General features: G+C 27.2%; 3 protein-coding genes across 7 annotated transcripts; 1 reads left to right on the top strand and 2 right to left on the bottom strand.

Annotated features, from left to right (window-relative positions):
- Window positions 1-705: 705 nt before the first annotated feature.
- On the bottom strand, window positions 706-6,252 carry LOC111030644 (mitochondrial import inner membrane translocase subunit Tim17-B). 2 transcript variants are annotated; one of them, XM_022310247.1, is made up of 3 exons: window positions 5,517-5,662; window positions 2,615-2,803; window positions 706-1,280 (listed from the first exon to the last, which is right to left on the bottom strand). In XM_022310247.1, exons 2-3 carry the CDS (start codon window positions 2,759-2,761, stop codon window positions 945-947), a joined length of 483 nt encoding a protein of 160 aa, XP_022165939.1. In that variant the 5' UTR covers window positions 2,762-2,803; window positions 5,517-5,662; the 3' UTR covers window positions 706-944. The 2 variants fall into 2 exon arrangements, 1 of the variants encoding a protein (XP_022165939.1); XR_002604121.1 differs by lacking the exon at window positions 706-1,280 and adding an exon at window positions 3,639-4,927 and having other exon boundaries at window positions 2,695-2,803; window positions 5,517-6,252.
- A 699-nt stretch (window positions 6,253-6,951) lies between these two features.
- On the bottom strand, window positions 6,952-9,542 carry LOC111030642 (GPI mannosyltransferase 3). Of its 3 annotated transcripts, none has more exons than XM_022310243.1 (2): window positions 9,105-9,542; window positions 6,952-8,726 (listed from the first exon to the last, which is right to left on the bottom strand). In XM_022310243.1, the coding sequence occupies exon 2, from the start codon at window positions 8,654-8,656 to the stop codon at window positions 7,145-7,147; it is 1,512 nt and encodes a 503-aa protein (XP_022165935.1). In that variant the 5' UTR covers window positions 8,657-8,726; window positions 9,105-9,542; the 3' UTR covers window positions 6,952-7,144. The 3 variants fall into 3 exon arrangements, with proteins under 3 accessions (XP_022165935.1, XP_022165936.1, XP_022165937.1); XM_022310244.1 differs by having other exon boundaries at window positions 9,319-9,542; XM_022310245.1 differs by lacking the exon at window positions 9,105-9,542 and adding an exon at window positions 8,795-8,884.
- A 394-nt stretch (window positions 9,543-9,936) lies between these two features.
- LOC111030641 (ATP-dependent RNA helicase DDX54) lies at window positions 9,937-15,363 on the top strand. Of its 2 annotated transcripts, XM_022310240.1 has the most exons (12): window positions 9,937-10,110; window positions 10,188-10,366; window positions 10,450-10,623; window positions 11,186-11,394; window positions 11,457-11,603; window positions 11,770-11,938; window positions 12,075-12,285; window positions 13,015-13,244; window positions 13,331-13,531; window positions 14,026-14,366; window positions 14,438-14,733; window positions 14,991-15,193. In XM_022310240.1, exons 2-12 carry the CDS (start codon window positions 10,196-10,198, stop codon window positions 15,191-15,193), a joined length of 2,352 nt encoding a protein of 783 aa, XP_022165932.1. In that variant the 5' UTR covers window positions 9,937-10,110; window positions 10,188-10,195. The 2 variants fall into 2 exon arrangements, with proteins under 2 accessions (XP_022165932.1, XP_022165933.1); XM_022310241.1 differs by lacking the exon at window positions 9,937-10,110 and having other exon boundaries at window positions 10,196-10,366; window positions 14,991-15,363.
- The last annotated feature ends 887 nt before the right edge of the window (window positions 15,364-16,250 follow it).

The raw sequence follows: 16,250 nt of genomic DNA, 5'->3' as shown, positions 1-16,250 counted from the left end.
CATTAAAACGATTAAAAGCTTAGATGAGTTCAACTATGTGCCAGGAACATTTGAATTTCAGTTTTTAAATATTCATAACGAAATATCTGTTTATAATAGATTAAGTATTCATAAATTAATACAAATATTATTGCGGGCAAATATATATATATATAGGTCGTTTTATTTACAAATTGCATCAACTTACTCTAAACTTAATAAATTTAAATAATACAAATTGATTTTTGTTCAACGTTTTTATTTAACATTAAGTTGAAAACAATTTTAAAATTTTATAATTTTTAAGTTCTGTTATAGTAATAGCGCATATTTTATTTGTATTTTTTTAGACGGTTTTCTTGTTACTTGGGACATAAAACTATAAGCCCTAATTATTAACATAATAAAATGTTATATTTCTAGTTTTTACAACTGAAATGTTACCATTCAAAATGTAATTAGTAATTGCATTATATATTTAAATCTATTTGTTACTTCAAACGTGACCACTGACCAATGACCATAGGGCATAGAGCAACAATGTCTATACCACACTCTATTGGTCTGTTTTTTAAATATATATTTAATTAAATTGATAAATATCCAACATAGATCACCTTGGGTTTCAGGTGATTTTTTTTATAAAATATTCTATTGTATTATTACAAAAAATTAACTGGCATGTAGACATATTACATACAGCACACTTATAATATTTACAGTATCATTATGATGTCAACTACAAAATATATTTTTTTTTTAATTCAATAAGAAACAAATTACAGTATTATAATTTATCGACTAAGGCCTACACCAAAATTTGAATGTAGGAGGCTGTTTCATTTTTCTTTTGTCAACATAAATCAAGTGTAGTTTGGTAAAAAGTAACAAGTATATTATTTGCATAACTACATTTAAGGAAATTACACTTAAACTCTAAAAGAAATATTTTTAGGTTTGTAGAATTAACCTCCATTAGGTTGGTTAATTTGAGTTGGATCTTCAAAAACAGGTGGTTGAGGTCTGAACTGTTCGGCTGACATGTGCATAAAAAATAATCCAAACCCTTCAATCATTGCCAATAGTAAACCTCCAAAAACAGCACTGGCCGTCATAGCTGGTATTCCATTACGTGCTGCTAATATACCACCAGTCAAAGCACCGCTAGCAATAGAATTCCATGGGTCTTCTTTTTTCCTGATGGCGACTAGTGAGCAATCAATGGTTGAAAATAATCCTCCCCATATAGCAAAACTACCACCTATGTTGGGTGCTTTAGTTGCCACAGAATGAAAAGCTCCCTAGAAAATACACAAATATGAACACAGTTAATAAACTGACTTAAGTAATAGAATTAAATTCTTATACATAAAAATAATATAAGACAAATCAGTTAATTAATAATTACTTAATATATAAATTTATTATCAAACATGTGCACCAAAAATATCAAGTTTGGCACTTGAAGTTTTTATTAGACTTTAAATGTCTGTATTGCTAGAAAAATTGTATTAATACAGTTAATATTGTTGTTATAGAAAGTTTAATAATTTAGTTATTTGATTGTTAGTTAGAGTTCACATCTTGCACGGATTAAATGTGTACATATATTGGTCTAAGAAAATTGTATCTATACTGTGTAGTATGTACAATAGATGCACAACAATTTACTTTGCTTTTAATTTTTTTTGGCCAAAGAAATATCTTTTTAAAGTAGATAAAATACTTCAATTTAAAATTTTGAGGCTGATTTCTAGTGGTAAATTGGGTCTAGTAGATACTTTAATGAATCAAAAAGAACAATTTATAGTGATCGGGTATTTTTTTTAATTTTAAGGAAAAATGAATATTTAAGAGAATGCAACACTAATTTTGTTATAATTTAAAATTAACAATTAAGACACTTTTTAAGCTATTTCATTTTTTATAAATGTTGATCAAAATATTTATGTTTGGTCAAAAGCTTGAAAGTTTAATATAAGGTGGTTAACCAAATGTTATTCTAACCGAAATTTAAAAAAAAATTATATCAACATTAATTTTGTAGGAATATTTTTAGTTGGAATTTTGACAAAAAATATTTTTTGTGGCTTTTTAGTTTTACACTTAACATTTGAACTAGAGTTTATCAATATTGAATATTAATAATTATCAATAGTTTTTTTTTATAATATACTATACAAAGTTTAATGGATACTATTATCATTTCTTAATGTTGTATAATACAATAATCTTGAAATTCTAATTACAAAGTACATTCTATTATTCATTATTTGTATTTATAATACAAGTGTGTCACTAACAAAATATGATCAGTTTTATTTTGCCTGAATTTTGTTTCTAAATCTTATATAATATTTATAATTGGCTAGAATTTCAAATCTGAAATTCAAATACCTGACTTGAATCTTAAATGTAACAAATTTTAAGTTTGTTACAAATGTAACAAACATCTGTCAATACTTACTTACTTTATAATATTATATACATATTTTTTAAATATATTAATGTGAAAAATAAACTTAATTTTTAAATCATAATACATTTGTACAAATGTGTGTCACTTCTAACATTTTCTAATTCTTAATAATAATTTTAACCTATTAATTGCTAAAATAAAAAATATTGAACTTACATTAAAACGTCTGTTAACTCCTGTGGGTGCATTACGGAAGCCTTTTATACCTTGAAAAATACCACCACCAATAAGACCCATGGCAAAAGCTCCACCAAGATCTTCTAATATTCTCATTGGACATGGTTCCCTTCCAAATTCTTCCATGGTATTTTTATTGCTGTACTAGTTTTTTAGATATCTGAAATTCTAAATGCACATGGTATTTATTATTAAAATATCAATGAAAATAAAATCCTAATCATTTTTAAATTGTTGAATAATTGTTGGCAGGCTTTTAAAACAAAGTGATTATTCTTAAACCTAGTTATCACAAATATCTATGTTATTGTAATATTATTTGTAATATCCTTAAGTCAGATTTTGTAATCAATTTTGTAAACCATTTTCTTGATAATTGTATTTATTTATTTATTTTTAGTAACAATTTTAATAAGTCTCTTGATAATAATAGGTACAGAATTGAATAGTAATTAGTAAAAATGATACTTAAGAGGACGTGATACCCGCATGTGTTCTCTCCGTCTTACAAGTGCGTAACATAGCAAATTGTACACTCAGCAGAACACGTGTAGCTCCGTTAATTTAAAAATCAAAATGAATTGATCTCTTATAAAAGCTAAAGGTAAGATTATTATCTGGGCAACCTCATAGGCTTTTTATTATATTTTTATTTTAAAGCGAGTTATAAGTATTTTAAGATGTATAAAAAATTTACAATTTTAAAATACTCATAACTCGCATTAAAATATAATAAAAAACCTATGAGGTTGCCTAGATAATAATCTTACCTTCAGATTTTATAAGAGGTAAATTCGCACTAATTTTTAAACTAACGAAGCCACACGTGTTCTGCTGAGCGTAAAATTTTCTATGTTACGCACTTGTAAGACAGAGACAACACATGCAGGTATCACGTCCTCTTAAGTATTGAACGTGCAAACATCAAATACCAGTTGTTGTTTTTATAGGTACATATACAAATTTTATAATATTTCAACATTTTATTAAGTAGCATTATTACCTACTAAATAAATAATAGTATACAAAAATTTTTTTTTCAAAATGTAAATAATTAGGTTGAAGATTCATTCTCTTTCAGGCGATTCAAGTCTTGGTCTTTTGTTGAATACTTCTGTTTTATTTTGTACACTATGATTGTATTTATATTTGTTGGATAGTTTTAAAATCACTTTTGTATTGTCTTTAACGTTTTCCTTTTGCGTCCTAGGAGTCCAATTGTTTTCAGTTAAAATATCATAAATCTCTTTAACTGTTTGATTAACTATTACATTAAAATATAATTTTTCTGGATTTAAGAATCTCACAATTTCTCTTAATTCTTTACAACTGGGATGGCTTGAATAACAAACTCTGGTTATGTTATTTTTAATAATTACATAACCACCTGTGTCTATCACGTCCTTAGTAAATGCTAACGCATTAAGCTGTACACATTTTACATTTTTATTTAATTTCATGCAGTTAATGCTGTCAGTGTCACACTCATTTTTTGAACATGCGTGTATTCTATTATTAGTAAAAATTGGAGTAACATAATTGTCTAAATCTGCTATTGAACTGTACAATTCTTCATATTTTTGTTTATGCACATGAATAGCACATTTAAAATGTTTGGCTACTTCAACTATGGCATATTCTATGCCCACATATCCAGGCATCCACAAACAAATTTTATTGTTAGGATCTTGGTTTAACCATTCTTCAACTACTTTTATCAAGTTAGCACTACTTTCCTTCCTCATTGGAAATTCATAATATTTTTTAGATGCAAAAGTAGTATCTAAATACAATGCAGATATATTCTTTACACCACAGTTACCTTCTTTATCCATCAATAGTGGTTTAAATTGTTTGAAATCTTGTAATTGTACTCGGAAATCGCCAGTATATAAAATACAATGTGGACCAGCTTCAATCAAAAACATGACTGATCCTGGACAATGTCCAGCCGGTAATAGGGTCACGCAAATGTATTCAAAATTTTCTGAATGCACTTTTAACAAATTAGGGAAACCAATTTCTAGAGATATAAGCTTATCTTCTCTGAGATTAATGGTTTTATTTCGCTTTAAATATGTTATTGTCAATGGCGATGCATAAAGCATCATGTTATTCTTAATATCATTGAATGCCATTTGAAAAGTTTGATCTTGAATACCACGCATGTGATCTTTATGAAAATGGGACAACATAAAAGTTGAACAACTTAGTAGATGTGACTCAAAAGAATCAATTCCAATGAATGCTAATTCCTTTTCTTCTAGTTTTCCACAAAAGGTAGACATTTTCCTGGAATAACAAAATATTTAAGAAAACCCAAGAAATTATAACACTTCTGTTTCAATTCACTATTTAGTAGTTACATAAAAAAAATACATCATTTATAATCAATTGATAAATTAATACTCGATTTCAGGCATAAGTAATTCTTAAATTATTTACTGTCCATATAATCTTCATTCACTTTTTTATACGTTTAACTAGTATCATTTTTCATTTTTCATAACTTTCTATTACACCCTACATATGATAAATAAGTTTAAATCAATATATTTTAAAAATACTAACAAGTTTTATATAGTATATAGTTTAACAAAACACTAGCCAACACCCCTTAAGAATGCTGGATGAGGACATAGCTTGAGAAACAACTCATTTAAAATTATATTAAACCAATATCAGCAAATAGGTATGTAACCTTTGTAATCATTGAATTACCACAGAATGACTGAATAATGAATACTTATATTATATTTGTTTTTGGTACAATCTTTGATCATACTGGTAGTTATACTCAATGGTACAATAATACAAATGTATACGGCTTAACTTCATATAAAAAAGTACACGTAACTAGTAATATTAATATTTGACTTACGGTTAGAATGTTAGATAAGCTTTATTGCAAATTTCGTAAACCTATCACAAGGTTGATTTGGTATTACAATTTGTAGTTGAACGGCGAACGTTGAAACACGAAGAGAACCCTTTATATTTTCTATTCTGTCTATTGTGTTTAATATTTTATCATTTATGATTTATCAATGATATTGAGGTTTGATGGTTAGGTTAAAAATTAATATTAATCAAGCGGCTACAATTTCAAAGAGGTTGTAAGAAAGAAATAGTTCCCGCCATGAACTTAAAATTATGAGGTAAAATAATATAAAAACTTATTCGAAAGTGACCTGAAGTATTCACTTGTTTAATATTTTATACACAATCAGTTAGAAATGAGGACAACCTATATGTTCTGAAAAATTCAAAATGCTTCGTACCAATTATTAGTTATTAAATGTAAATCAATATAAGATGTTGATGTTGCATTTAATTCCCAATCAGTTAAAACTAGAATTTACAAATAAAAATTAGTTACGCCGAAGTGCAAGTCCGAATAAAATCAGTGAGTTACCGAGTTTAACTGGATGGGCTGGATTATATTTTTATAATTTTTGTTATCATCTTACTTGTTCTAACCTAATTTAATGGGTTTTGAGCAAGTGACAAAAGTTCTAAATCTCGGTGGGCCGATACTTAGCCTATCAGGCTCTGCTTAAGTGTGTTTGCAGAGTAAGCTTAATTTTTACGTATTGTTACAGTATTTATTAATAAGGAAATAAAATAAAATAAATAACTTTGCATTGTCTTTTTTTTTGTTCTAGTTGTACAACATGTTTTCTGTTAGTATTATAATTTGTTACTATAAGTGAAAATTTAATAAAACTTACAAACATTTATAATATACATGTTTGAAAAATTATTTATTTAATTTATATATATATATATAATATCAAATAGTAATGTATTTCAAAATAAAATAGAACAATGTAAGTATGATACTAAAAATTATTCAATGTTTTATTTCATATACTAAATTATTTTAAGTATGTAATATTGTAATATGTATTTGTTTTTATGTGGTAATGTTAAATAATAATTTTAACCTATTTTTAAAATGGATGTGTTAAATGTTAAAATGTACTGTTATGTACCAATAAGAAAAGTTTGAAAAAAGTTTATGATTGTTTACTGTTAAAAAAATCACTTGAAACACATATTTTTAATTTAGCAATGGTTGCCTAATGGCTTAATGAAATAATGAATTGGAAGATTATACTGTTTCTTGCTTACATTACATCAACAACTTTTACTATTTTATGATATCATCGATATTTAATTTTTGCGTTCAATCTCAGTTGTAAATAAAAAATTTTTACAACTATGCACACAATTAAACTTTATATTCATGATAAACCTACTGTATTTTTACAACACAAAGAAGGAAATTACATTTTAAAAAAAATACAACTAACATTAACACTGAAAATTGTTTAATCATTGTAATTCAAAATAAGATAACTGAACAATTAAACATTAATTGGTAACAAGTATTTAACATGATCTAATAGTAAATTAATTTATATAAACTTCAATATTGTTTTAAATAACAAACCCAAAATGTAAAACATAGTCAATAAAAATACAATCAAACTTTAAAACTCTATTTTACTGAAAACGACCATCAAAATAATTATACTTATCAGGGTATTCAATATTTGAATACATAATTATGTACCGTCCAGTTCTAGCAGATGGAAAATCGGTGTGAAACATTGTTAAAACATTTTTGTATTTTCCTTTAGTCAAAAATTCATGTAGGGTGTTTGATAGTACCTCAAACATAACTATGTGTGTTGGTAATTTGTTATTACTTTCAGCTGAATAATACTCATCAAGCCACTTCTTTGGATTTTCATAAAATACATCAGCTTCATCAGTATAATTTGAAATGTTGTTTAGGTTTGGCTCACATGTTAAAATCTTTGCATATACATTCAAATGCAGATGACTATAAAGTGGAGTTGAGTGGCATGGCATGAGAAATAATAATGTTGAATTTTGGGGTATCTTAGCTAAATATGGCATAACTCTAGTAGACCCTATTTGATGATACCTTCCTAAATAAATTAATACTATGATATTTAATATGACTGATAGAGTTCCTAATTTCATAAACTTTTTACAAACTATAGAAATTTGTTGAGATGTAATAAAGAATATCATAGGAACTAATGGTAGTAGAAATCTTTGTTCTTTATGAGCAACCATACTTAAGACTGACAACGACCAAAATACTGTGACTACTAACTTGGAATCAGTATCATAAAGATTGATATGTCTTATTTTTTTGATCAGACAGTAAATGAATATAAAAAATATAGGTCCCAACACTGGTGGTAATCCACTGACAAAGTACCAATACCAATTTTCAACAGAATAATGAGCATTGACTTTTTTTATAATATTATAATACAAAAAATTCCACTGTGTAACAACAAAAGAACCGTGAAAGTATGAATCCAATGTTATAGAAAATATAAATGATGTTAAACCAATACAAATATACCTTGCTAGGTTATTTAGAGTATAACGTTTATGTGCAAGAAAATCAAATACAATTAATGGTAGCCACACAATTATTGCTGTTGGGCGCATAACACAAACAAGAGCAACTAACCATAAAAATTTGACATCTTTATTCTTCAATGACCAAGGGTAATAATACAAGGCAATTGTTGTCAAGTTGGTTTCCAATGTGTTGACTAAGGTACGCGTCGAACAATATGCCAAAAAAGGACTTGACATATAACAAAGAACTGGCCAAAATATATTTGAACATTTAGAGTGTTTTTGTATCCAGGACACGAAACAATAATCCGAAAATGATGAAAAAAGTGTTTGTAGAAAGCGCGGACTCCATATTAAAAGTTGTAATGTGTCCAGGGAGAAAAATTTTAAAATCTTATATAATATTACAATCCACGAAACAGAAATATAACTTCTTATACCAACAATCCATTCCCAAGTGCGATATCCAAAATCAAAAGTAATATAATGAGCTATCTCCAAAGACTGCCAGTATTCATCTGGGACATACCATGAGCGAATTATATACAGATGGAACAATCTTATAGTCAATAATAATGTACTAACAGTCAACAATGTTGGATATTTCATGTTTCAATAATGTACAGGTTGCATACTTATGTAACTTCTTAAATTTCTTCTTTCTTTTTTGATTATCAATCTGAAAAATACATATAAGTAATTTAGAAATCAATAATTATGACATAGATAAGTTAAAGGCTATTTTACTTTAATATTTTACAGACTTAAGACAATCTGTCTTCAAAAAGATGCAAAATTAAATGTAACTATTTCAAAGGTTGTTATATTTTAATCAAATACTTGTTTGAAATTTAACTTAAAAATGATTAAGCTGGCTAAGATTTTATAAAATGATTTATTATTATATTACATATAATACATTTAACCATTAGAATTCAATAGAAAAAATTAAGTGTAAAATAACATAAATATTAATCAATAATAATCAATTTACAATATTAAAATGATTTTTTTAAATTAATATTATATTCCTATTAATGTTTAATAAAATATATACCTTCAAGAAGTTCCAGGTAAGACTAAAACTCAAGTCGTTTAAATATTAAGTGTCTGGTTAAGATTTTATGTCCTCAATATATCAATTACATAAAAATAATAAACAAACAAACGCTTCATATAAATTGCATTAACAATAAATGAAAACTTTTAAGATATTTAAGGAGACTTCTATCAGTGGTTTTATAAATTATAATTATTCAATAGGTACTCGCATAGTAGCATCTTGCATTTAGCAATGTTCATGGTTTAGTACTTCTTTATCTGTATTAGATCATTAGTATTTAGCACTTCTGTTGCCTTTAAGTATGTAAATAGTAAATACCACGACTAATTGTGGTAAATACTAAATTGTAATGCTGTTGACTGTTGTAGCGTTGTAGTATGGACGACGAATGGCGATAGCAAGACGTAGCAACTAGCAACTAACAATTCAAAATCTTATCTTATCTAATGTTTACTTCACAATGTAGAGAAATATGGGGTGACACAACTGTAGCTATGTACTACTAATACCACAGAAAAATACTTCGATATTTTATTATTACTACCACAGAATAACGAATCAATAGTGAGCTGAAGGTCCTTTAACCATGATTGGTCCATTAAATTGTATTGTACCATTAAATTCATACATTTTTCATGCAACCCGGCATAAGGTTTATGGAAATTTCACAATTTTACATGTCATTTATTACGAAAATCAACTACACAACGATATTTGATTGTTCTATGGTGCATTGGTGCTACAACTGATATCCATCCGCCTTGGATAATAGATAACTCCAATCAATTTATCAATAACATTATTATCAATTTTCACGTGGTTTTGGAAACAACAATATTATTCATAATTTAGTATTTGACATGACAATTTGAATTTGTCATGGTATTTACTATTTAATATTAATAGTTATTAATGAGCAATTTTGAATTTTTGAATTTATCGACAACGAAGGCTTAAAGGATTTTTGAGTTTCGTAGTTTTTAATTATTTCTTTATTCAAGTGAGTTTATGCGTTAAACGTGGTACCTAAGTAAATACTAATTATTGTTTATAATGTGCATTTTCATATGAATGCAGGTTGGAAAATGGACGAAGAAACGTTAATTGGCTTTAATGATATAGCCGAATTAAAACCAGAGGTCAAACAAAAAACTGGCAAAAGATCGGGAGGTTTCCAAGCTATGGGATTGAGTTTTCCTGTACTGAAAGGAGTTCTCAAAAGGGGTTACAAAGTTCCCACTCCTATACAGAGAAAAGTAAGGCGATATCTAACACTATGTTATTCTTGACATTGTTTAATTGTGTTTTTTTATTTTTGCAATTATTTTTTCTCTTTCAGACAATCCCTATTGCTTTGGAAAACCGTGATGTTGTAGCTATGGCTCGTACTGGTAGTGGAAAAACCGCTTGTTTTTTGATACCAATGTTTGAAAAATTGACTCAGCACACTGTAAATGGTCATAGAGGCATCCGTGCTTTAATTTTATCGCCAACTCGAGAACTTGCTGTTCAGGTAATATCTTATGGGATTATAAATGTTATTTCTAAAAAATATGTTATACTGCTATAAACTTAGCAATTCATTTATAGTCTTATGTGTGGATTTTATGTTCTATTGGACAGGATCAGAAGCTATTAGGGTTAGCTTGATAGTTCATTAGCCTAATTTAAAACAAGTATTATGTTGTTATGATTGATGAGAAGCATTGTTCCATTGATGCTTAAATATTTACAATTGATCAATGTTGTATATTGAGTATCTACTTAATGTTTATTAAATTAATTAGAAACTACTACTAACATTACCCTCAGTTGCCAGAAATTGAATTAATAAACTAATAAATTAAAAAAATTAATTAATCCAATAATACATTTGGCTAAGGACCTATATTAATATTATGTTTCTTAATAAATTATGACTAATCCAACTATCTAAGTGCTGCAATCTGTAGGATAGTTCTTGTAAGTTCAAAGTATATTTATGATGTATTTGTTTGATAAAAAAAAAACAAAACGTAATTTAAATTATCATTTAGAGAAGTATTATTTATACTGTAAATTTAATTTGATTTCAGACATTGAAGTTTTTAAAAGAAATAGGAAAGTTTACTAATTTGAAATCGGCTGTGATATTAGGAGGAGATCCAATGGAAGCTCAATTTAGCACAATGCATAGTGCTCCAGATATTGTTGTAGCAACTCCAGGTCGTTTTTTGCATTTATGTGTAGAAATGTCTTTGAAGTTACCATACATTCAATACGTTGTTTTTGATGAAGCAGATAGGTAAGTTTATTTGCAATAAAATTAATTTACTATATTATAACCAATATAATGTTGTTTTTTAGGCTTTTCGAAATGGGTTTTGGTGAACAATTAACAGAAATTATTGCTCGTCTACCAGAGACTCGACAAACTTTACTTTTTTCAGCCACTTTGCCAAAAGTTTTAGTTCAATTTGCTCGAGCAGGTCTTTCTGATCCCGTTCTTATAAGGTTAGATCTAACATTAGTGTAATTAAGTAGTGTTATATTAGTACTATTCATTTAGTGTTCTTAGAGTAATTTTGATGAAAATATAATTTTATTTGACCCTCTGATCTTTTTAATGTAGTTTGTATTAGGTTTCTTAAATGTAACTGTTGACTATTTTAAACTTTAGATTGGATGTGGAGTCAAAAATACCTGATACACTAGGATTAGGATTTCTGAATGTACGACCTGAAGAACGGGATGGTGCTCTATTATGTCTCCTGAAGTATGTTGTCAAACCAGATTCTATGACTATAATTTTTGCTCCAACTAAACATCATGTTGATTTTATTCATTTAGTAAGTTCTCTTGAAAACTTCAATATACATTTTGTATTTTTTATTTATTGGATATTACAAAACATGTCTTATGCAGTATATTTTTATAAATTAAAACATATTTCATAAATTGGATTTTATGTTCATTTTATTTTAGCTTCTGGATTTTCAAGATATATCAAATACATTCATATATTCTGATTTGGATCCAACGGCTAGAAAAATAAATGCTAGTAAATTTCAAACAGGTAGTGTGAAAACTCTCATAACAACTGACATAGCCGCACGTGGTATTGATATTCCACAGTTGGATGTAGTTATCAACTACACATTTCCAGCAAAATCTAAATTGTTTGTGCACAGAGTTGGTAAGTAAATACCTATTAGATATAATTAAAGACCAGATTTTGCATAAAATGCATGTTGTTATTTTCAACTTCATATACATGAGTATCCACATATCAAATATCAAAATTGTATAGTGCATTTTTTTTTTTGCATGTTCTACACAATATTGTATATTTTAACAAAAAACCGTATTAATTTAAACCTAACCATCCAAAAAGGTGTTGAGTAAAAAAAAAAGCAGATTATATGTACATTTCTATAATATTAATATCAAATATTTTACATCTCAAAGAATATTCAGACGCTAAAAATAGGTTAGATTATTGTTTTTCCAATTAACATATTACATGACATTTTTCGTACTTTTTTTCTATTTATATCTGTATATCACCAATGTATCTACTATTTAATTTTAATAAAATATTTTTTACAATATATCAATGATTGAAAACTAAATTACATTATTGTATTACATATTTGTTATATATTATACATCTTACGTTTTGTTTATGAATATTTTAATAAAACTAATAAATAATTATCACTGCAAAATCAAAATCAAATATAAAATGTGATAAAAATTGAAATTTTATTTTGTATGTTTCGCATATTTTTCTTGCATATTTTGACTTTTTTGGTGCATTTTTGCATGCATATTTTAAAATTTTAAATGCATATAAATCTGGTTTTTAGATATAATGTCTATGTATTTTTTATCATACCTAACATTTTCTATTATAATTCTATAGGACGGTGTGCTCGAGCTGGAAAAATTGGTCAAGCTTATAGTTTAGTAACACGTGACGAAATGTGTTACTTATTAGATCTACATTTGTTCTTGGGCCGTCCATTTAGCCCTGTGCTCGAAACACCAAAGTCTGATGATGATACTGATGGTCTTTTTGGTATTGTACCTCAGTTATTGTTAGAAGAAGAACTAGGACAGTTGACAAGTTGGTATACATCATCCATTGATGTGGTAAGTTAAATGTTTTGCATATTCAATCAAAGAACATATTATTTTTTTTATTGTTAGATTATAAAATATTTCATGTATTATTCTAGATTAACTCTCTGAAAACTTGTACAAATGGTTATAAAAACTATATCAAGTCTAGACCCGGAGCATCAGTTGATAGTGTTCGTAGAGCTAAGAAAATTAACTTATCAGTCATTGCAGAGCATCCAATGTTTCAGAAAATAATTGCAGCAGACATGGGACGTATTGATTTTGTTAGCCGTATTAAAAACTTTAGACCAGAAACCGTAAGTTATTGTTTGCAAGTTATAATACACATTAAGAGAGAATAATTTATAATAGCTAAAATTTGCTACTTTAAAAAAAACAAATAAATTTTCTCTAATTTGCATTTATTTAAATGATTGTAAAAATGTGTTAAATATCTAAATAGTAATAATATTGTGTTGACCTATTTACTTGCTCCATTTGATCTATGTTTTGTAAATTATCATTGTGTTTAATTTTTAATAGCTTATTTAAGATTTGTAATGATACAGAAAGAGTTTTTATTTTTTATAATAAAATCTAAGTAGATCATTTATTTTTACAAGATAGTGTTATCATCAAAAATTTAACCAAAATTAATTTATTAATTTATTCTATTATTCGCTTTTACCAACGCACATTCCAAGTATTTTATGCTACTTATAAATTAATATAAACAATAATCAAATAACTTTAAACTGAATTAAATTTCAATAGTTAAAAGTTATAATACTAATATAATATTATTTTGTAGACAGTTTTTGAAATGGGTCAGTCTACAAACTCAATACCATTACTTCAGATGAAATTGTTAAGAGAACGAAATATGCCCAGCGTTATTAACTATCATCGGAAAAAGCGTGAACAACTCAATGATTCTGAAGGGGTGCGGTTGAAAAAAGTTGATTTGCCATCGAGTGATCAAACTGAGATTAGTGAAACTTTTAACGACATCATCACACAAAGACCTCGTGTAACCGGTCAAAAAAAGAGAAAAAATCTAAAAAAAACAAAACAACCAAAACAACCAAAACAAGCAGTTAAGTCTGAACATTTTATACCATACCAACCAGCTGATTGTTACACAGAAGAGGGGTAAGTACATGAAAAAATATGTATTTTGAAATCATGTTAAACATGTAGTCTTACACATTGTGTTCTTTCAGTTTGGCTGTTGATAATTTGAAATCAAGTGATGGAATATTAGATTTGATGGGCGATTCGGAACAATCATTAGCTAAACAACATTCAAATAAACGTAAATGGGACCCAGTGAGTCATAAATACGTAACTGCACAGAGTCTTGAAAAAAATCAAGTGAAAAAAATTAAATCTGAGTCTGGTCATTGGATACCAATTACATATAAGAGTGATAGGTATGAAAAATGGCAGGAGAAATCAAAACTGAAGAACTCTGCGGCTGAAGGAAATGATGAAGAAGAACAAAAGAAAATAGCTCCTTGTAAGTACAATATAAAATAATATGTAATATTATTGGGAGTCATAATCATAAAATTAATAACAATAACTATTCCTATCAGTTCCCTATATTACTCTTTGTTATTGATGTTGCCAGACAAATAATGGCCCATAATCTCTTTAGAAAACTATATAAAGATACTCTGGCTATAGACATCTTTAAAATTCAACATATTTTTATGATTTTATTGTATAAATTAACAACACTAATTCTGTAAACTTTGTTTTTTGTTCTTTTAGTGTTCAGGTTTAAATTAGATACTCGTTGGGGACGTCATAATGCTAAATTGAGGGAACAGCAATCTGAACACCGTCTGAAATTGGACACAAAACACATACTGAAACAGAGAATAATTAAAGATCACCGTAGAAAGAAGAATGGCAGGAAACCAGTTAAAAAGGATAAGATTCGCAAGAAGAGTGCCAAGTTTAATAAAATTTAATTTTGTAAAATCATTGTTGATATATAATAACGTATTATTATAACCAAATTGAATATTAATAATTTAAGTTATAGTAAACAAATTGTCATTTCAAACTTTCATGACCTGCCGTTATTACAACACTTTTTATGAATTTATACATTCATACATACATATATATTTTGTGTACATTCCTGATTAACTGTATGCATCTAAATAATTAAGTGTCTGGAAATAACTGTAGATTAGTGTTGGAGTGCCTAATTTATGTTTTTATTCCAATAAAATTATTATATTATTTTATATTATACATAACAATTTAGTGTTTTATACAAAATAAGATGACGCCAGACAACTTATGATGTAGGAAAAGTAACTGTGACTTGCGTGCTGGCTAATTGTTATGCCACTCTATTATACATCATAATTAAAATAATAAGACTTTTGTGGCTGTGACGGACATGTGACAAAATATGATGTCAATGTAAAATTGTAAGATCTTTTTGAGAGAAGTGCTTTGTTTAGTTCTGCCTTACACATTATGCTGAAACATGCTAAAATGTTTTACCTGGTGTGTTACCATACTCAGCATAAACCGTAATGCTACACAATCAATTTCTTTTTAAATAACAAGAGACAACTAGGGTTTAGGCATAAACATATGATAGTACAGAACTCAACAATAGTATGATGGGTTTAAAATGTGTATTTAAATTTGAATGATTTCATTATAATATGGGTACAATAATATTTTTAACAATTATTTAAATGTGTGCTTACCGTGCAGGGTTTACTCGTAATTCTTACCACTTTTCTATTTTATTATTCCCATTTACATGTCCAATTATTCGAAAACCTGTGTCACGGATGATGAATCTTGCCAATGACGATCCGTTCGACAGTTCCGTCATTCATAAATTATGAATCATAATAATTGATCAGTCTGTTTGTTCATAAGTCATAACTACAATTTTCTATTATATTATTTTACTGTTGTAATGAAAACTCATGTTACTATTGTAGCTAACAGCTGTTATCTTGCTAATAAATAAATTGAATTTCTTAAATTTCGTACTGC

Source organism: Myzus persicae, unplaced genomic scaffold (assembly GCF_001856785.1).
Source record: "Myzus persicae strain clone G006 unplaced genomic scaffold, MPER_G0061.0, whole genome shotgun sequence".
Taxonomy (NCBI): Eukaryota; Metazoa; Arthropoda; class Insecta; order Hemiptera; family Aphididae; genus Myzus; species Myzus persicae.
The sequence above is the reverse complement of the archived record's forward strand: the minus strand, read 5'-3'. Positions and strand labels throughout refer to the sequence as shown.

Bases quoted from the DNA above. Each gene is read 5' to 3' on its own strand.
- LOC111030644 (XM_022310247.1), bottom strand. From the start codon at position 2,761: ATGGAAGAATTTGGAAGGGAACCATGTCCAATGAGAATATTAGAAGAT. The intron at 1,281-2,614 runs GTAAGTTCAATA...TGTATTTTCTAG, and splicing joins GAGTTAACAGACGTTTTAAT to GGAGCTTTTCATTCTGTGGC.
- LOC111030642 (XM_022310243.1), bottom strand. From the start codon at position 8,656: ATGAAATATCCAACATTGTTGACTGTTAGTACATTATTATTGACTATA.
- LOC111030641 (XM_022310241.1), top strand. From the start codon at position 10,196: ATGGACGAAGAAACGTTAATTGGCTTTAATGATATAGCCGAATTAAAA. The intron at 12,286-13,014 runs GTAAGTAAATAC...ATAATTCTATAG, and splicing joins ATTGTTTGTGCACAGAGTTG to GACGGTGTGCTCGAGCTGGA. The intron at 13,532-14,025 runs GTAAGTTATTGT...ATTATTTTGTAG, and splicing joins AAAACTTTAGACCAGAAACC to ACAGTTTTTGAAATGGGTCA.